Below are 20,406 nucleotides of genomic sequence, written 5' to 3' on the forward strand. Positions count from 1 at the left end.
TGTTTTCAGACTCCACACCTTTGCTCCGGGCTACTTCCTCCAATTGGAGTGACTTTTCTTCTACCCTCGTTTCCTGACTCTTGAAATTCCAATCCTCTCCAAGTCTACCTCCAGGAATGAGGCTCCTGGAAAGCGTTCCTAATTATTATCTCAGTTGGACATCCTCATCTCTTTGAACCTAACAGCATTTTTCTTCCAGTGTTTTTCAGATGACTCTTAATATTTTCTGCCCAGAATTATATTTTAATTAATTAATTACTAAGTTATTTAATTCATCCTCTCCCTTGTCAGCCCCTGGAGGGTGGGAAACTTATCTCTAGCAGACCTACTTTACCCATGGCCTTAGACAGAGTGGGCAATTTGAGTCGAACTTCAGGAAAGACACCTGAAGACTTTATGCTGGGAGGTAGCTCCTAAACATTTTTATGATGAGTTCCTCAGTTCTGGGGCCTGACACCTGACACAGGTATCATTCCACTGTTTCCCATAGTAATTGTGTAAAGGAAGGCTTTAGCAAGAGAACCAGGAGTCCATGGCCAGAGAGATGACATTCCAAAGCTAGGAATGAGAGAGAAGTGAGAATCCAGAGCTGGGAATGAAATGAAGTGACATTCCAACTATTTGTCATGGGATAGTGAATGGTGGCCAGGTCACTAGGCTCCTAAGGATCCCCTCAAGGCACAAGCTTGCCATGAGTTAATGGATATCAACCTTGTTAATAAAAGTTGTACTCAGCTTTAAGTAGTGATACATTTCTTTATTTACAAAGTCACTTTTTAGTTGATGTAGTCATATTTTCTTTATCCATTTCATATATATACTTTAAAAAAAAATTTTTTTTTTTTTGGTAGGGGGATTTCCAGACTGGGAAATTAGCATAGTTCACTCACAGGTAATTGTGAGCACACCTTTTGGTCCAGAGAAGGAGGCTGGAGGCAGAGGTCCAAATTAGTTTGTTCTTGTAGCCCAGGCCCTTGTTTTGCCTCTGTTGAAGGTAAAGAGTTCGTGAGACTCAGTTTTACTTTAAGCATCTTCTCAACTCCCTGAGACAGACAATAAGGAAGAAGAAAAAGAAAAATGAAAGAGCTTGTTTAAGAACCCTANTTGTTCTTGTAGCCCAGGCCCTTGTTTTGCCTCTGTTGAAGGTAAAGAGTTCGTGAGACTCAGTTTTACTTTTAGCATCTTCTCAACTCCCTGAGACAGACAATAAGGAAGAAGAAAAAGAAAAACGAAAGAGCTTGTTTAAGAACCCTAGCCTTAGGGGCGCCTGGGTGGCACAGCGGTTAAGCGTCTGCCTTTGGCTCAGGGCGTGATCCCGGCGTTATGGGATCAAGCCCCACATCAGGCTTTTCCGCTATGAGCCTGCTTCTTCCTCTCCCACTCTCCCTGCTTGTGTTCCCTCTCTCACTGGCTGTCTCTATCTCTGTCAAATAAATAAATAAATCTTTAAAAAAAAAAAAACAAAAACCTAGCCTTAAAGATTAACTTGAGTGTGATGCAAGTACATTTCCTAATGACCAAAGTAGAGCAGTATCTTCAGGTTGTTCACGTTCCCTTTTCCCCATGCCTTGGGATGATTTAATTTTTGGAGAATCCAAGAAATGGATACAGTTAAATTAGGGCTAGGAACAAGAAGAGTAAGGGTTCATTACCTTCCAGACCTTCCTTCCTTCCTTCCTTCCTTCCTTCCTTCCTTCCTTCCTTCCTTCCTTCCTCCCCTCTTTCTTTAGTACAGTCACTCACTGATTTGTTCATTCATTCAGCACATATTTGCTGAGTGCCTACTACACGCAGATAATGTGCCAGGTGCTGGGTAAACATATTGGAGGAAACAAACTTGAAACGGTCCTGAACTGATAGAACTTAAAGTCTTGTGGGGGGTGAAAAGGAGGGAGTCGGAGCAGCAAGCAAAAAATACTAAGTACAAATTGTGAAAATTCTAAAAAAGATTTATAAAGAGTGGGTGAGATCAGGGGCTTATCATTACATAGGAGATTGGCTAAGACCTTTTTGAGAAGAACACACTTACAGGAGGCTTCCACAGACGAGCGATAGCCAGCCATGGGAAGATCCTGAGGCGGGAATGGGCTCTGTGACTGGGGCTGGTGTGGCCAGGGCAGAACGAGGTGGTACGAGAGTGGCTTAGTTGGGGGAGGGAGGCAGGTGCAGACTACAAGGGCAATTTGCTTTCTCTCTTAGCACTCAATTTCCTTATCTGCAAAATGAGCTGCTGCCTCCACTACTGATCTTAGGGGGCACTTGGCGTGAAGTGTGAATCCTTTTTTACCATAGATTTCAGTATCAAAATCCTCTAGTTCTCCTCTGAGTGCCGAGGAGGACATCCGAGGCACTAGGACCTAGAGACCTGCTTAGGTTAGGTGGGGAAACCCAATACCTACTCAGGTGTCTCAACCTCGGAGTTGTTGTTTGGGGCCAGAGAAGTGTTTGTTGTGGAGATTGAGGGACAGTTGTCCTCTGCACTGTGAGATGTTTAACTGCTTTGGGGGACATTTAATAACATTCTAGAAGCTATGTCAGTATCACCTCTCACCTAATTGAGAGTGACCAAAAATGTCTCCAGCTACTGCCAAATGTCCTGTGGTGGCAGAGTCACCCCCGGTTGAGAACCGCTGGTCTACAGGATGACCCAGCTACTGCCAAATGTCCTGTGGTGGCAGAGTCACCCCCGGTTGAGAACCGCTGGTCTACAGGATGACGTTGTAACTCTGATGAGCAGGCCCAGTGAGATGAGAAATGAATCTGACATACGGGCTCAGTGTGGAGGAAAAGAGAAAGCATGGCAGGCACCATGAGAAATAGGGGAGTACCTGCTCGTTTAAAGGGGGGCATCTCTTACTCTGATCAATTCTTTCTTCCTTTTTTCCTTCAGGTGCTCACAATTAGATTGTCTATAATCCTTGGTTCATGACACTCTCATTACTTGTCAATGCTGCGCTGCATTAATTCAGTTAGCTCTTTAATTGGTTCTTTATAATAACGCGATGACCCCACCACCCCCAACAAAAGCTAGGACCTTGACAATAGCCTACATTTGACAATGTGGTCCTGCCTTGCCTCAGTGGGGGTGACCATTGTCCTGCATCATGTCTTCATCAATTCCTTGCTTTGCTTTCCTCGCTTCATCAATTCCTTGCTTTCTTCTATTTAAGTCTATACCAAAAAATACATTTTAAATTTTGGTTGCTTTTATCTTTGTAAAAATGTTTCCATGCTTATGTAAGTGTTTGCCTTGACTTTTGTCACTTACTAGTAGGTCACTAAGAGTCATCCACATGGTGGAGTATTGCTGGAGCTGATTTGTCTGAAGATTCCATGGTAGGAATGTACTGCAGGGCCACATCCTCTCTCTCACCGAAAGGTGCTGGGATAGTTTCTGGGTTATTTGGTGCTCTCCAGCTTATTCTTCTGGTACAAGAATGTGGGTATAGTGCTGTCATGATTTCTGATTTATTTTAAAGAAAACTAGAAATCAGAGTGTTATGTGAAAGTAACTGGAGGACCACTATAAAGTTCTAAGAAATGCTTACCAGGCCAAGAAGAAACCTGTCTGTAGGCCATTCTTCTTGAGCCTCCAGTTTAAGATTTCTGGATTAGGTCATTCAGGTTGAGAATATCTCACTTTGATCTAGAAGTCAAATGAACTTAAAGGCCCCTTGTGAAATCATCCTTCAGCATTAAAGAGTGTCAAGTAAGAAACTACTGAGGTAGAAATTGGAGTAGGGTGTGTGGTGGGGATACAGTGATGCAAATTGCATTCATTTAGTACAGGTTAGTACAGTGAAACATTCCCTTCACACCCCAAATTTGCAAATAAAGGAAAAAATATTATCTTAAGGGAGATAAACTTTTAAAAAACAAATCACTTAAACTTTCAAATATTTAATGGAGCCAGTAAAATTGTCTTAAACAGAATAAATGGCTCCCAGGCTAATGGCATTTGACTGTACTTTGATTGAATGAATAACAGTGTTTAAGGAAGCTATGTCAGTCATTGTGGGAGATGGTCAGAGAAGAGTCCAGAGCCCATTTTAAGCACTATGCTTGCATAAAGTTCCACCGGCAGGACAGTCATGCCCAGAGACGGTGCTGTTGGGAAGAGAACAAACCCTTAATACCTACCCATGTATTCATCTGGTTTTGTGACGGTTACATACATCTCACTCTCTTATTCCAACCAATCTCTTTGACCTGGTGATCTTGAATCTTCTCTGTGAGGGGAGTTCTGCTAGCAGGCTCTGGGTCTAGAAGGCTGAGAGCCACTCTCAGGACTTGGTGAGCCCCCAGGTGATGATATTACCTTGAAGCTCCCTGGAGTCAGCCAATGTCCTGCTCTCATCACCCTCTCATGTGCATTTCCAGAAGCATTGTCTTCACACCTCTACGCTCATTAAATGCTCACCTAGTGTCGGGCCCTAAGTAAAAGTATAGAATGTAACCTCTGGAAAGATCAGCTTAGATTCAGTCTTATGAACCTTCCAGGGCAGGGTTTTACCTAGACTGTGGGAACTCCCTGAATCTCTATGGAGAAGTCTATTTGTATGCATCTGTGTATATTTTTTCGTGATAGGGCCTAAGACTGAAGGGGGTCTGTTGCCTGAGGTACTTGAAACCACTGCTTTCGAGAGCATCAGTTTGACTACTTGAGTATAGGGGCTCTGCAGAGGAGAAGACCTAGACACCTGGTAGCCAATCAGTAAGCCCTTAAAAATGTGAAGGACCTAGATCTCCAGGGACAGAGGGAACGGAAGAATCTGTGTGTAGCAGGGGAGATAAAGAAAGGGACAGTGTGCTATTTCATAATGCATGTAGACTGCCATGAGTGTAATAGTCTTTTGACATTTTCTCAATATTCTCCCTCTCTGTCTCTTTTTTTTTTTAAAGATTTTATTTATTTATTTGACAGGGAGAGAGACAGCTAGTGAGAGAGGGAACACAAGCAGGGGGAGTGGGAGAGGAAGAAGCAGGCTTCCAGCAGAGGAGCCTGATGTGGGGCTCGATCCCATAACACCGGGATCACGCCCTGAGCCGAAGGCAGACGCTTAACNGCCGAAGGGAGACCCTTAACAACTGAGCCCCCCCGGCCCCCCCTTTTTTTTTTTTTTTTTTTTTTTTGGTGGCTGATTGATTGATTCCTTTTTGTGGGAGGTAAGGGTGGGTGGAGTGCAGAGAAGCAGGATGGCTCTCTCAAGCATTTTCAGGGACGTGGGAGGCACTCCCTAATGTAGGAAGTAAACTGCTACAGGGTCATAACAAACAGCACCATGCTAATTTTTGCAATTTTAAATCCAGTATCTATTAATAGTCCCTGCAATGCAATTTACTTCCAGTCAGTACAATTCAACTCACTTCAATAAGCAATAATTGAACACTCCTTGTCCACATTATTCTAGCCTTTCTACTAAAAGTTTGGCAATGGATTATTGGTCATGAGTTACTAACTGATGCAGTGTCCACAGAGCTGAGAGCAGGCCAGCTTTGAAAGCAACAATCTGGTGTAACTAGGGGATATTCACCTGGCCTGACTGTGACGCTTCTGGTCTACTGCTGTAACAGTGTTTTTATTAACAGCACCCAATTCAGATGACAATTTATATAGTCATTCCTCTATGTAACCCTTTTATTGCTTTAAAAATGTTTGTTCTTATCTGTTTACGTGTCTCTCTTTCCATTAAACAAATGAGCTCCTTGAGGCTAGAGGCATTGTCTCATTCATCTCTGTGTCTAGCACATGTCTGCTCTTTGGTGGACACTTAAAAATTGTTTGTTAAATTGAACTGAAATCCAAGGCAGAATGAAGAGCCTTAGAGTGGAAATGACCAGCTCACATTATCTTCCCTGTGCTGCAGAGGTCTAGACCGGAGGACTAGTTTAAAGTTACTGATGAGCTCTATGCTTTGAGAAACTTATTTAATCTCTTTCAGCTAGATGGGAGAGTAGACAAAAAGTGCTTGGTGAAGGGCTTTGAAGTGCTCAATAAATGTTGGCTGCTATCATTGTTACCAATAAAAGTTGCTAATCATATCTATTATATGTAATAACTTTAAACTTCAGTTTTCTTAGCTGGAAATTGAAGATAATAATTCCTGCTTACATTATTTTGATAATAAACATGAAAATAATTTGGAAACTATAGCGGGCTCTCATTGCATAGCCCATAAAAGATGCATGGTAATAAGGATATTTGTGCTTCTAGAATTGGCATAACTCAGACATATTACATGGGGGGCTCAATTGATGGACAATATAAGGAAAATTTTAAATATAACATTCAAAAAATATAATACAATGGCTGGGTTGTCAGGTAGAAGTTGACCTGTTCCAAAGTGTAGGAACAGAAAAAAGCACATGGGAAAAGATGATGGGGTAGACTCAGCACAGGTATGAGATTTAGGATTGGGATCCTGCTCATTGTAGGGTCAACAAAGCATTGCTTCAGGAATGATGAAGGAGCAGAACCATTCTGGGCTTGGAAGCTAGCAAGCAAGAGCTTGAGTTTGGAACAAAATAAGATTCATGTCAAGATAGACATTCTAGTTTGCAAAATCAGCCAAGGGCTTATGTTTCTGAGTTAATGTGAACATTGTATCCAAGGCATGCCAAATGTGGATAATACCTAAGGCAGACAGTCAACGCCTGCATGCACTGCTAATATGAGGAAGGCCCCTCCTCCCCAAATTACGCACGAAAGCAGCCTTCAGTCAAGGATCACAGAAACCCCTCTGATAACGTAGTCTTTATCAAGTGAGACAGAGAAGGTGGCTGATTTAAAGTTGCATGTTCCAGCTCCCTTGTTGTCCTAATAGGCAATCGTAGCAGGAGCAGAACTATTGGCACTAGGAGTTCTTAGATCTCAATGCCAATAAGCTGAGGGGTAGGATTTCAGGTCTACTTCTGGGGAAATGGCTAAATGGCAGGAGAAGAAGCAGTACCGGCAGCATGAGCAGCAGTGGCAATAAATGCATTCGTAGCACTTACACACGGTGACTCATTTAATCTTTACCATAACCTTGTGAAGTGGGTCCTATCACCACCCCCATATTAATGAGAAACTGAGGTATAGAGAGGCTCAATAACTTGCTCAAGGTCACATCCAGGAAGTGGCAGAGTTAGGCTTTGAATCCAACGTGACTTGGCCCAGAGAATGTGCTTTAAACCAAGATACTTGACTTCTCAGTTTTGGCCGTGAGAATCAGTATAACACACACCTTTAACTTTGTGTGATATAACTGTGGGACTGAGGCCACAAACTTCAGGGCTGGCTTTCCATTCTGTCTCAGGCTATACTTGGAAAGAAAAAGATTGTCCAGATTATAAATTTATTAGAAGACTCTTATCTTGCTCATATTTGTATCATCCGGGGTCTCAGATCCCTTCCGAGCTCACAGCAAGGGCTCAATAACCTGAATAGTTCCTACGGATTTTCTCCCATAGTGTAAAATTCTTTTTGCAACTGAACAAGGGTGGAGGGTGGGAATGCTCAGCTCCACCACAAGCCCCTGATGGCAGGTTCGCACTTAGTTATTCATCCTCTTGTGGATCAAACCCTTTCATCACAACCAGACTCCACACTCAAGGCCTGGTGCCTGGTTCTGTCCTGTCCATGTGGCTGCTGGTCCCAGACAAGGGAATCATCGGTTGTTGCTGTCATCTGGTCCTCCCATCACATAGCTCATGGCCATGTCTGTGAAGGCTGTGGATCAAACCTGGGTTTGATCTGGAAGCAGAACTTCCTAGCCCTGTGACCTTGGCCAGGTCTTTCCATTCAGGCTTTCTGAGCACAGCCTTATCATTTATGAATGAGGGAATTAGTATCCTATTCAGGGAATGCTCAAGAGACTTAAGATGTTATACGCAAACAATGCATCATGGAACACTACATCAAAAACTAATGATGTACTGTCTGGTAACTAAAATAACGTAATGATAATAAAAAAAAGATAACGTATCACCTAGCACAGTGTTTGGCACAGGGTAGCCAGGTGCTTGAATTATAGAAACTGAGTTTCCCAGTTTGATTGCGACTCTCTGGAGGCCTACAATCACGTGGTACTTCGTTAGGGATTCTTCTCCACTTTCTCAGTCTCTCCTCAACTTCTTCACTCTCCGCCCCCAGTTTTATCACCAAAGTCCCAATTGGTTCATATGCTATTTACTGTGCTTAATCAACATTTGGGGTCCTTTTGGTTCTTCCCCAGGAGATATTTGGCTACCGGACCCAGCGCTGCCGGAAAACCCTCTGTCTTGCTGGATCCATCTTCTCATTTGGGATTCTTCCCTTGGTGTTTTACTGGAGACCTGCTTGGCATGTGTGGGCAAATTGTGTCCCGTGTTCCCTGCAAGAGGCAGATGTCGTGTTGCTGAGGACTACGGTAAGTGTGTATCTGACGGCCCTTTCTCCTGGACATCTCATTACAGAATGGCTATGGGTAGATGTGCACACGGCAAGTTCCCTCACAGCCGTGCATTTATTTACCAAGAACTCAATAATTTGTGTATTGTGGGATTTCATTAAGAAGACCTACTTCACAGGGTATTCCTTTTAAACTTGTGAGTCTTAGGAATATTAGAGCCTGAATAACCATCTCAATGGCTAAAAGTAACGGGTAATGTGAAGTAGTTAAGTCAGGCTCCAAGCTACAAAATTCACATGGAAGCATCCCCCATGTCCCGATGTGTCATACCTATCCTAGTCCCCCTGGAGCAACTCTGCAGGAAGGGATGGAGAGGGGTAGGGAGGAGATGGGGAGCACCCCTCTGAGGAGGGTGCTGTCTTCGGCTGATTTGAGAAAGCCATGATTTTTGAAGGAGTGTGTTGCATCCTGCAGATATGCTAGGGTAAAAAAAAAAAAAAAGCAGCCATCTTGTTCAGAGCTCATTGTCTCTTTCTATTAATACAGGGTCCTGGTGTTAGGTGAGTTTCCCTGAATTGGCTCAGCTAACGTTTCCTCCTAACATTTGTTACACTTAGGCAACGTGTGTCGTTCCTGTTCCTGATGGACTGTCGGCTCCACAAGGAAGAGATAATTTCTGTTTTGCTAATTGCTGCATCCCTAGTTCCTGTATGTGGTGGGGATTCCATCAGTATGTGGTGGCTGACAGGTTGAAATGGCTATTCCTGTGGATGGGCGTCATAATACAGTCTCACAGAATGACCCATCTCTGGCTGATTTTAGTGAGCATTTCTCACAATGCATCAGCCCAAATGACCCAGAATGACAACCAAATTATTGATAAATCAACCTCTGCTGGGCTGTGAGCTTCTTTTTATATATAGCAAGCTCTCTAGATAAACACACTATTTAATGCTGCAAGAGGGGAGGATAGCAATAAGTCTTATAACCACGAAACAGGAGGCACCTTCTCCCACGTTCTACTATCGTTCTCAGAGGGCAATGCTCTTGCTGCTGCAGAAACAATTTCTGGAACAGAAAAGCTTTCTGCCTTTCGGAGTATACCACCAGACTCTTTGGATCTGAGAATGGCTGGCTGGCCAAACTGTACTCTCTGAGATTGCTGTCAGAGTCATGGCACAAATAGGAAGAGGAAGAAATGAGCAAGAAAATGGTAAGGGAAGGGAGGAAATGAGAGAACTGGAGGCGGAAGTGTGTAAAGGGAAAATGAAGAGTGAGAAAAGAGAAAGAAACATCCAGTAAGAGAAATAAACAAATTGTCAACCAACAGGGAATGAATGTACGGCTTGGGATTCGGAGTCAAGAGGTCCTAGCACCCCAGATGTGTGACACCTAACCTTGGGAGTGTTACCTAACCTGGCAGGACCTCAATTTCTCCACTTGGGAAATAGGCCTAAGAAAAGTGCTTGTTCTTGCTTGCACTGGTGTGAGGATGAAGTGAGGTTACGTATGGAAAAGCTCCTTGCAAACTGTAAAATACATGATCAAAGACCACTTTAGTTGTGAGTGTGTGTGCATGTATGTATCACTGCTGTAGCAGCTCCGGGAGCTTGCCCTACAGAAGGGCCTGCTATAGACTAGGTGCGCCACATGGAACGGTCTGCTAGTCTGGATGCTGTGTCCTCCCCTTTTTAGCCAGGAGCATTCCCTTCCGGGATGGGGGCCATGGGAAAGAGGCCTAGTGCCTGCGAATCCCCAGTACTCATCTATGGTCAGGAAGGTCACCTCTCCTGGTTGTATTGGGCCAATTTTGTAACTGGATACATATTGGAACAATGTTAAAAAGCACTGGTGCCTTAGGGTTCTGTGTTCCAGCTTCCTCCTCTTTCTTTGTCTCTTTCAAAGCCTTTTTTTTTTTTTTTTTAAAGATTTTATTTATTTATTTGACAGAGAGAGAGACAGCCAGAGAGAGAGGGAACACAAGCAGGGGGAGTAGGAGAGGAAGAAGCAGGCTTCCCAGTGGAGCAGGGAGCCCAACGCGGGGCTTGATCCAAGGACCCTGGGATCACGCCCTGAGCTGAAGGCAGACGCTTAACGACTGAGCCACCCATGAGCCCCTTTCAAAGCCTTTTAAGCCCCTCGCCCATTTCACTGCCCTCTACAACTAATCAGAGAAGTCTAAACCAGCTTCAATCTTGCCTTTTTCATCTTGATATCAACTTTAATTTTTAATTACCTCCTCTTATGTGTCATTTTAAATGGATTTGCTATGCCACAGACTCTCCAAATAAATGAGGCTCTAAATTAGTCTTTATGTAATTAGACAAGAACTCAATTATATCAAACATTCTAACAATCTGAGCCTTACATAAAAATAAGCTTTGGGCACCAATAGTTTAAAAGTTGTGGCTAGGTTATTTGCATTAAATGACACCTTAAATTTTTTCTATTTGAATTATATTATGATAGCTGCACTATAAAGATTTCCCATTAGGGAGGGCAAAGAAGACTCCTACGTGAAAATGTGTTGTATGTCTATTTTTCATGTTATTAAAAAATCAGTACTTGGTATTTATCATCAATTTCACATTGGTAAGATTACAGATCATTATCACAGATACTGATTAGGTAGTCATTTCTTACCATTAAAAAAGGGGGGGCATGACGTACTGACTAAAGTCTTTAGCACTCAGTTTATTTTCAGTTCTCCATCTCTTATTAAGCCCATCAAAAAGTGAGATTATTCCAAAATACAAGAGTAATTATACTTTTATTTTACAATTTTAAAAGTGGTACTTTATTCATTATTCATCTACTTCCGAATTTTAACCGATATCTGTAGGGTTACCGCATTTCTATGCAAATAACATAATTTACATTCATTGGTGTTTTGAATTCAGATGCTCCTGACAATTTCCATAGTTTTCATCTTTATTATAATTACAGATGCGGTTTTTTCCCCCCTTCCCTGTCATATGTCACATGTTGTCGAAGAGCCGTGATGTGCAGAGGAGAATGTGATGATTGGTTACTAGGCTGAGTCAGGGTGTTTCATTTCAGTGTTTTAATGGGGAACATTTCCCTTCAGTTTCTCCTAAAGATGTCAGTGCTAGGGGCTTTAGTTAGAAAACTCAGGAATCCTGCAAATCAGCCATGCAAATGGCATTAAAGTCCACCAGCTCCCCGGGATGCTCTTCAGCCATCGTTTGTATTCACATATTCTGGATCCCTGACTCATCTCTCCCTCCTCCTCTGTAGCCCAGTCTCTCCAAGCCCAGGTGCCTCACATCAACACCATTTCCTAAGGGAGCTAGACACTTTTTGTCTATGCTTTTACTCTTAACATTTCTTTGCTCTTCTCTATCCTCTTAATTCATTCTGTTATTTATTCATTCACTAAATACTCCCTGGAGCACCCATCATGGACCTGACATTGTTATAGGTACTGGGAACACAGCTATGACCAAAATAGATGGAAATCCCTGTCCAGTGGAGTGACATTCTGGTGAGGAGTCAACTCACACACATTTTCTATAAAGTGACTATAGAAAATAGGTGTTCTACCTCTATTTATGAAAACCTATTCATCTCTCAGCCATCTACCTCCTTCTCCATAGCTGATCCGTTCTCTGCCTCGATTCTGGGGGCGAGTTAATTACCTGTCCTTCATTCTCTTTTATTTTATTTTTTTAAATTTTATTTTATTTATTTTTTTAAAAGATTTTACGTATTTACCTGACAGAGAGAGAGACAGCCAGCGAGAGAGGGAACACAAGCAGGGGGAGTGGGAGAGGAAGAAGCAGGCTCCCAGTGGAGGAGCCCGATGTGGGGCTTGATCCCAAAACGCGGGGATCACTCCCTGAGCTGAAGGCAGATGCTTAAGAACTAAGCCACCCAGGTNGAGAGGGAACACAAGCAGGGGGAGTAGGAGAGGAAGAAGCAGGCTCCCAGTGGAGGAGCCCGATGTGGGGCTTGATCCCAAAACACGGGGATCACTCCCTGAGCTGAAGGCAGATGCTTAAGAACTAAGCCACCCAGGCGCCCCCTTCATTCTCTTTTAGCTCTGTATTTTCACCTCTGACTGCTATAATGCTTTTTGCAATCTGCCTTGTATTAAAATGCTATTCATTTTGTAAAATAGCATCTCATTGACTATTTCATATAATTCCCGTAACAATCCTGGGAAGTGGGCATTATCATCTGTCTCTACTTTACAGATGAGGATACAGATAACACCTTGCACACTAGTTAACCTAGTAAATGTCACCCAGGCTTTCTCCCTTCCTACCCCTCTCTTCCTCTTTCCCTCCTTCCCTCCTTCATAAATTTGATGAGCACAGGTTGTGTGCCAGCCACAGTGGTAGCTCATGGGTGGGGGGGTAAAACAATTAGTCAAATCAAGGTTCTTGACCTCATGAAGTTCATTAGATCACTACACAAATAAATGTAAACATCCAATTGTTATAAGTGCTGCTTAGGAAAGGTTCATGATTATGGTAGGATTATAAGATAAGGCTTTGACCAAGTCAAGAAAGACTTTCCAAGCTCCAAAGGATGATGAGTCAAAAGGTGATGGTGGCTGGTGGGGAGGGACAAACGGGAAATGGGCCAGGAAAAGGGAGTAGTGTGGACAAAGAACTTGCACCTGCCTTCTGACCCTCTAAATCCAGAGTTTCCTCCCACTGTGCTGCATTTTATAGTTTTTTTTATAGTTTATAGTTTCTTATAGTTTTTCTTTTATTAGATTATAGGCTTTTTGAAGATAGTAACTATGGCTTACTTTTCACTCTCCACATCATCTAGTACATGGCCACAGCAGATGCTCAGTATTTATTTAATTCAATTAAATAAATTGAATTTAATCTGTAATAAATGGTCTCATGGTTTTTACCAGCACTTTCTTACAAAGATGCTGAAGCAAAAGGTCATGGTTGAGAAAGTAAGAGAAGATAGTATTATATTTCTTTAAGGTACACATTCCCTCTTCTGAATAGCATTCCCCCACCCCCTATTTCAACGGGGTTTTTCCTTAGACATCCAGACAGAGAACCCTGAGGTTCTGTGGGCTCTCCTGTCAGAAATGATTCTATGTTAAGAAAATTGTTTTTACAAAGCAGCCCCTTGCATCCCCCCTGGAGATACCGTGCTAATTTTATCTACTCTCCCTTACTCTTCTGCTATTAAATAGCAATAAATAAATTTTTTTTCTGGGAAAAAAAAAGAAAATTGTTTTTAAGCCATTATCCTTCATAACACAGGGCTATTTATTTATTTATTTACTTATTTTTTTTAGTGTGTGCTTTAATCCCCATCACATATTTTACCCATCCATCTCCCACCTCCCCAGTAACCGTCAGTTTGTTGTCTCTAGGTAAAAGTCTGTTTCTTGGTTTGTCGCTCTCCTTCTCTCTCTCTCTTTCATCTCCCTTTGCTTGTTTGTTTTGTTCCTTAAATTCCGCATATGAGTGAAATCATATGGTATTTGTCTTTCTTTGACTGACGTATTTCACCTAGCATTATACTCTCTAGCTCCATCCATGGTTTGCAAATGGCAAGATTTCATTCTTTTTTATGGATGAATAATATTCTAGTGTGTCTGCGTGTGTGTGTGTGTGTGTACCACATCTTCTTTATCGATTCATCCATCTATGGAGACTTGGGCTCCTTCCATAATTTGGCTATTGTAAATAATGCTGTAATAAACATAAGGGTGCATATATCCTTTCAAATTAGTGTTTTTGTATTTTTTGGGTCAATACCCAGTAGTGCAATTACTGGATCGTAGAGTAGTTTTATTTTTATTTTTTTGAGGAATCGCCATACTGTTTTCCACAGTGGCTGCACAGTTTACATTCCCACCAACAGTGTATGAGGGTTCCTTTTTCTCCACATCCTCACCAACACTTGTTTCTTGTGTTTTTGATTTTAGCCGTTCTGACAGGTGTGAGGTGATATCTCATTGTGGTTTTGATTTGCATTTCCCTGATGATGAGTGATGTTGAACATCTTTTCATGTGTCTGTTGACCATCTGTATGTCCTTTTTAGAGAAATGCTTGTTCATGTCTTCTGCCCATTTTAAATTGTATAATTTGTTTTTTGGGTGTTGAGTTGTACCAGTTCTTTATATACTTGGGATATTAACCCTTTATCAGATATGTCATTTGCAAATATCTTTTCCCACTTACTAGGTTGCCTTTCAGTTTGGTTGATTGTTTCCTTCACTGTGCAGGAGCTTTTTATTTTGATGTAGTTCTAATAGTTTATTTTTGCTTTTATTTCTCTTGCCTCAGGAGGCATATCTAGAAAAATGTTACTCTATGGCTGATGTCAGAGAAATTGCTGCTTGTGCTCTCTCCCAGGATTTTTTTTTTTAAGATTTAATTTATTTATTTGTCAGAGAGAGAGAGCGCACAAGCAGGGGGAGCAGCAGGCAGAAGGAGAAGCAGTCTCCCTGCTGGGCGAGGAGCCCAATGTCGGACTGGATCCCAGGACCCTGGGATCGTGACCCGATTGGAAGGCAGATGCTTAACCAACTGAGCCACCCAAGTGTCCCTCTTCTAGGATTTTTATGGCTTTAGGTCCTACGTTTTGAATTTATTTTTGTGGTTGGTGTGAGAAAGTGGTCCAATTTCATTCTTTCGCACATAGCTGTCCATTTTCTTAACACCATTTGTTGAAGAGACTGTCTTTTTCTCATTGCATATTCTCTCCTCCATCAAAGATTAATTGACCATATAATTGTGGGTTTTATTTCTGGGTTTTCTATTCTGTTCCATTGGTCTATGTGTTTATTTTTGTGCTAGTACCTACTGTTGTGATTACTAATGCAGGGCATTCTGTATTGTGATTTACAGTTCACGAGGTATTGGCATATATATTGCCTCATTTGGTCTTTTCTGGTAGAAATTATTTTTTCCCCATTTTACAGATGGAAACATACAGAAGTTTAAAGAAGAGTTTAGTGTCCCATAGCTGTAAGCCCCGAAAGAAAAACTTCTATCGAGAGCTGAACTGGAGTTGGAACTGGAGATCTTATTTTCCCCTGGCCAGTGAGCAGGCTCTGCAGAAGCAATAGTGTAAAATGATGGAAGAGTAGAGTCTGGAGCCTGACTGCCTGGGTTTCATTCCCAGTACTGCTTTTGACCTACTTTGAGCAATGTATTAGCTTAGGCTGCCATAATAGCATACCACAGACTGGGTGCCTTAAACAATAGAGAGTTATTTTCTCACAGTTCTGCAAGCTGGAAGTTCAAGATCAAGGTGTTGGCAGGATTAGTTTCTAGTGAGACCTTTCTTCCTGGCTTGCAAATGGCCAGCTACCCTCTCTCTGTGTTCTCAGGATGGTAGAGGGAGAGGTCTGGTTCTTCCTTGTCTTATAAGGGCACCAGTCCTATTGGATTAGGACCTCACCCTTATGACCTCACTTAATCTTAATTACTTCCCGAAGGCCCTGTCTTCAGATGCACTCACATTGGCGGATAGGGCTTCAACATATGGAATCAGTCCATAACAGGCAAGTTACTCACCACCCCCCAACTTTGCCTCCACTTCCTCTTCTTGTGTTAAGTGGGGCTAACAATAGGACCTGCCACATTGTCATGAGAAAGAAATGAGAGGGTATGTGTAAGGTGCTTTGATGAAATCTGTGCCTGGCATGTAGTCATTCCATGGGCCTTGGTTACTACACACTTTTAAAACCAATTTTGACTTTTTATTTGTTACTTCTTACCATGCACTGCATCTCCAGATACTTCAGATAATTAGTCAGCTAACTCACTACCCATTCTTCCCTCAGAAAATGATCATGAAAACAGACAAAATATTTAATGTCTCCAAAAGTATATGCTGAATTGCTCAGGATTTCCTCTTTTTTTTTAATGCACACATAGTTATAGCCCTTGCTTTGTCATATAAATTCCCTGCTTTGTCCACTCTCCATACCAATACCACCCCCTCCTTTTTTTGGTGAACATGTCCCAAGAGTAGTGAGACAATAATCAGTGTGAGATTTCTTCAATGCACAGAACTTTCTCTATTTTATAACTAAATCCTACATTAAAGCCAATGTCAACTTTTTCCAGCTAAGCAACTTTGGGAATATGAGGTCAAGCTATTAAGAGTATCAATGGATATGACCAAGAAGGGGAAAAGAAAGAAAAAAGTGATAATTAATTGTAGAAAGAATAGTATTTTGCCAAAGTCATGGGTCGGTAAAGGCAATACAGTGTTTTAGAAAGAACCTGAAAAAAGTAAGTTCTTATCACCTTATCCATAATCCTCTAAGTACTTCATCTTAGCTAGAGTTTATGCATTAACATTGTGGTGTATCCATGTCCAAGTGAAAAGTAATGACATTCTAATATCTCTTTGGAACTTTGCAATAGGTTACTTTTCTTCTTCTTTTTAAATTTTTTTTATTTTTAATTTTTTAAAAAGATTTTATTTATTTATTTATTTGAGAGATAGACAGAGCACAAGCAGGGGGAGGAGCAGAGGGAGAGGAAAAAGCAGACAGGCCACTGAGCAGGGAGTCCACTCTGGGATCATGACCTGAGCCAAAGGCGGATGCTTAATGGACTGAGACACCCAGATGCCCTGGCAAGAAGGAAAGCTCAGAAGTACATTTTGTGTAGCAAACTCCTACACAAGGTCAGTCACAGCATTGGCATGAACGTAAAGTGACCATTACACTACTTTAAAATTCCAACAGATAAGATGTGTTTTACAAAAAGTTGTAAGAAGATAAGCAAGGCCACTCACTTTGTGCAAATATAAAAGTTAACCTGACATTTCAAAGTTCAGAAATTGCAAGGCCACAGGAAATAAAAAATGCCCAGGTTCTCCTCCACCCCTTTCTGTCCAGGTCAAACAAAGTTCCCCTATGTACATTCAGTTCTTTGAAAGGCACTCCTGAATTCTTTTAAATTCTACTGTTAGAATTCAGGGACTGAGCTAGTTAATTCTCTTGATAAAAAGAAGGTAAAGCCTGCTTAATGAGACTTGAAGTGTTACCCTTCTAGATTTGCCAAGCAAACAGTTTGGATTATTTGGATTACAAAGCAGTTATTTAAAGTGGTACATCCTCTGGAACCCTTAAGTCTCTTATGAATCATTAACTGCTTGAGAGAGCTGGGAAACAGTGAAGTGGAATAGCCATTTCCAGGTAAAACTGCTTCTTCTTCAGAAAGGAAAAATAAATCGAAAGGCTCTCAGAGACTCTCACATTTCCTCAAAGGGAAAACGAGCTCCTATTGACAGGAAGATCTCGGGAACAACATGCTGTAGAAAATAAGGCACAGAGCCATAGGCCAACGAGCATTTGTTGCACTCAGATACGGGCCAGACCTTGGACCCCGTGCATTATGTATTATTGCATTTAATTCTTCAAGCACCCATGAAATGCGGTGTTCTCATCCCCACTTGCCGGATGCAGAAAATGAGGCTCAAGAGAGTTGCACTGATTTTCAAGATGGTTCAGAACTGAGATCTGCTCAGAATGTGCTCAGGAAGGGACGTGTGCTTTTTCCATGTTGGACAACACCAAATCAAAAGCTGGGAGAAGTTGATGGTGTTATCCAGAATGACCACCTCACACTGACACATATTTCCCTCCATTTCTTTGCCTGCTTTTTTTTTTTTCTTAAAAGGTTGGGTAAATTTCTTTAAAAAAATGAATGAATTTACAGAGTGTTTAACACAACAGTAAACAAGAGAAAAATCGGTATTATTACCCACTCTAAGAAAAATGGCTGTCTCACTATGGTATCTTTACTGGATCTCTAGAATTATAGTTTGCATTATATCGGTGGCCTGGGAGGCTCAGTTGGCCAAGCGGCTGACACTTGACACTTGATTTCGGCTCAGGAAATGACTTCAGGGTGTTGGGATTGAGCTTGGGGTCGAGCTCTGTCTGCTGCTCCCCCCACCTCCTGCCCCACATGTGCACCCATGCATTCTCTCTTAAAAAAAAAAGATTTATACTTTGCATTGTATAGAATTATGGGTTATAGGGTTTGGCAGATAAGAGGGATGGTAAGAAAGAAACTTAAAGGCAAATATATCCAAACACCTTTGATTTAATTATGATACAAGTGATGTAATAGGATGGAGGCATGTAGATGAATTTTGGTCTCATACTTATCTAGACTAAGGCATGCAGTTGGTGCATTGGTTTAACACTGACCTGGGAGAACTTGGGAGTTCCAGTGTTCCACTTTGCCATTCCCTTTTTAGGCATTGTAATCAAGAGGTCTGTTTGCTGTCACACAAGGGTGACAGCTTGGTTTTAGGAATCAGATTCTCTGCGGCCAAGAGAGCAGAGATTGTGAGAAACTGGACACTATTTGTTATAGGATGCAGATTTCATGGTAATTTTCATACATGAGCTAAAAACCATGGACAACTTGTTGAAACAAAGAGGAAAGAGCCAAGATTTGGAGTGGGAAGACCTGGCTTCAGGTCTCGGTTCTGGCCTTACTACCCATACCAGACTGGCCCGGTCTGAGCCTCACTGATGGAGTACCTGGAACAGAAGTGCTAAATAAATGTTAACTATTTATGATTATTATTATTAGATATTCAAACAAAACCCCCTCACAACAACACTCCCTTTGAGATGCTCAACGGCAAAGCCATATAATGGCTTTCATATAATGCTGAACTATGTCAATGTCAAGGTGTGTCCTATGGAATTGTTGCCTATCCTGCAATACTTAGAACTTGTCCACCAGTTCAGTGGCTCAGTCATTAGAAATTCAGCCATATTCAGCCATTTTTAGGCTCTGAAGGCAACTTCATGCAAATCTGGTTTAATTTGATATATATATCAAATATCAAATATTATATCAAATATATATATATATTTGATGAGAGTAATAGCCAAGTTTAGCAGTTTTTAGAATTAATTCCTTAACTTTCAAGTTTCTATTGTTTTTCACCTTCTTTTCTTCTGTCCCCTCCCTTCTCCTTCTTTGCTTCTCTGCCCTCATTGTCACCCCTTCCCTCCCCACACCCTTTGCTTTGCTTTCCCCTCTTCCACCTCCACCCTACCTCTCTGTCTCTCTCTAACTTGGTCTCTGTCTGTCTCTCAGAAGCTGTGTTAAGCCTGGTTGAGCACAGATACCCATCAGATACAGTCACTACCCACAGTACAAGAGGAGTGATAGGGTGACAGGTAGAGGTTCAAGCACCCGGATAGTTCAGGGGAAAGAGAAATTAGAGAGATGCCCATGATGTGAACTTTGAGCTGGACCCTAAAGGATGGTTAGGGTCTAGCTATGTGAAGGCTTAAAGAAAGTAAAGAATAACATGTATTCCAGGCTAAGGAAACTGAAGGAGCAAAGCCACGGAGGTGGGCTTCTCTTGAGAAGAATCAGTGTAAGAGATTAGCTCCAACAGTAAGTGTATCTTCTCATCTCTGTCCTTTCGCAGCATCAGCTGGGACACTCTTCCCAGCAAATGTGTGTTTGGTGGAGATAATTCCCAGCTCTGACCTACATTCTTTAGGCATCAAATTGTTTCCCAGGCTGGACTTCCCTTGCCATCCTTCCTAGTTCCTGAAATAAAATCCTAGTGGATTTTATGCATAGCATTTACCCGTTCAGATAACCACATTGTGGTACCTGTTACTCAATCTGGTGCTGTTCACTCTAGTTTTACTCTGTGATGAAGTCAGCCGTGAACTTCAAGGGAAGAGGCTTCAGTTAGGCTCATGCAGGGAGGCACCTCCTTCAATCCTACCTGTGCTAACCTTTTGACAATGACATCTGGGCACCTTCAATCCATGCATTCAGTCATGGACAAACACCCATTCATTCACTCTCACCAGGCAGGTCACAGTTCTCCACATGGATGGGGTGTAAGGGACAATAAAACATGGTTCCTATCTTCCAGATGGTCTTGATGAACTAAGGGAATACAAAGCAGAAAGTGATTAGGATGGAACTGGAGGGGATTATGCTGAGTGAAATAAGTCAGACAGGGAAAGACAATTATCATATGGTTTCAGTCATATGTGGAACATAAGGAATAGCG

At 41.9% G+C, this 20,406-nt stretch overlaps 1 protein-coding gene across 1 annotated transcript in view; it reads left to right on the forward strand.

The window, feature by feature from the left end:
• Positions 1 to 20,406, forward strand: part of ATP13A4 (ATPase 13A4) — a 129,679-nt gene that overhangs the window by 24,620 nt on the left and 84,653 nt on the right. The window contains exon 2 of the mRNA XM_034671400.1: positions 8,217 to 8,390. Within this exon, the coding sequence (XP_034527291.1) occupies positions 8,217 to 8,390 (174 nt within the window). The remainder of the gene's footprint in view (positions 1 to 8,216; positions 8,391 to 20,406) is intronic.

The sequence above is a fragment of the Ailuropoda melanoleuca genome, chromosome 1 (genome assembly GCF_002007445.2).
Source record: "Ailuropoda melanoleuca isolate Jingjing chromosome 1, ASM200744v2, whole genome shotgun sequence".
In the NCBI taxonomy this organism is placed as follows: Eukaryota; Metazoa; Chordata; class Mammalia; order Carnivora; family Ursidae; genus Ailuropoda; species Ailuropoda melanoleuca.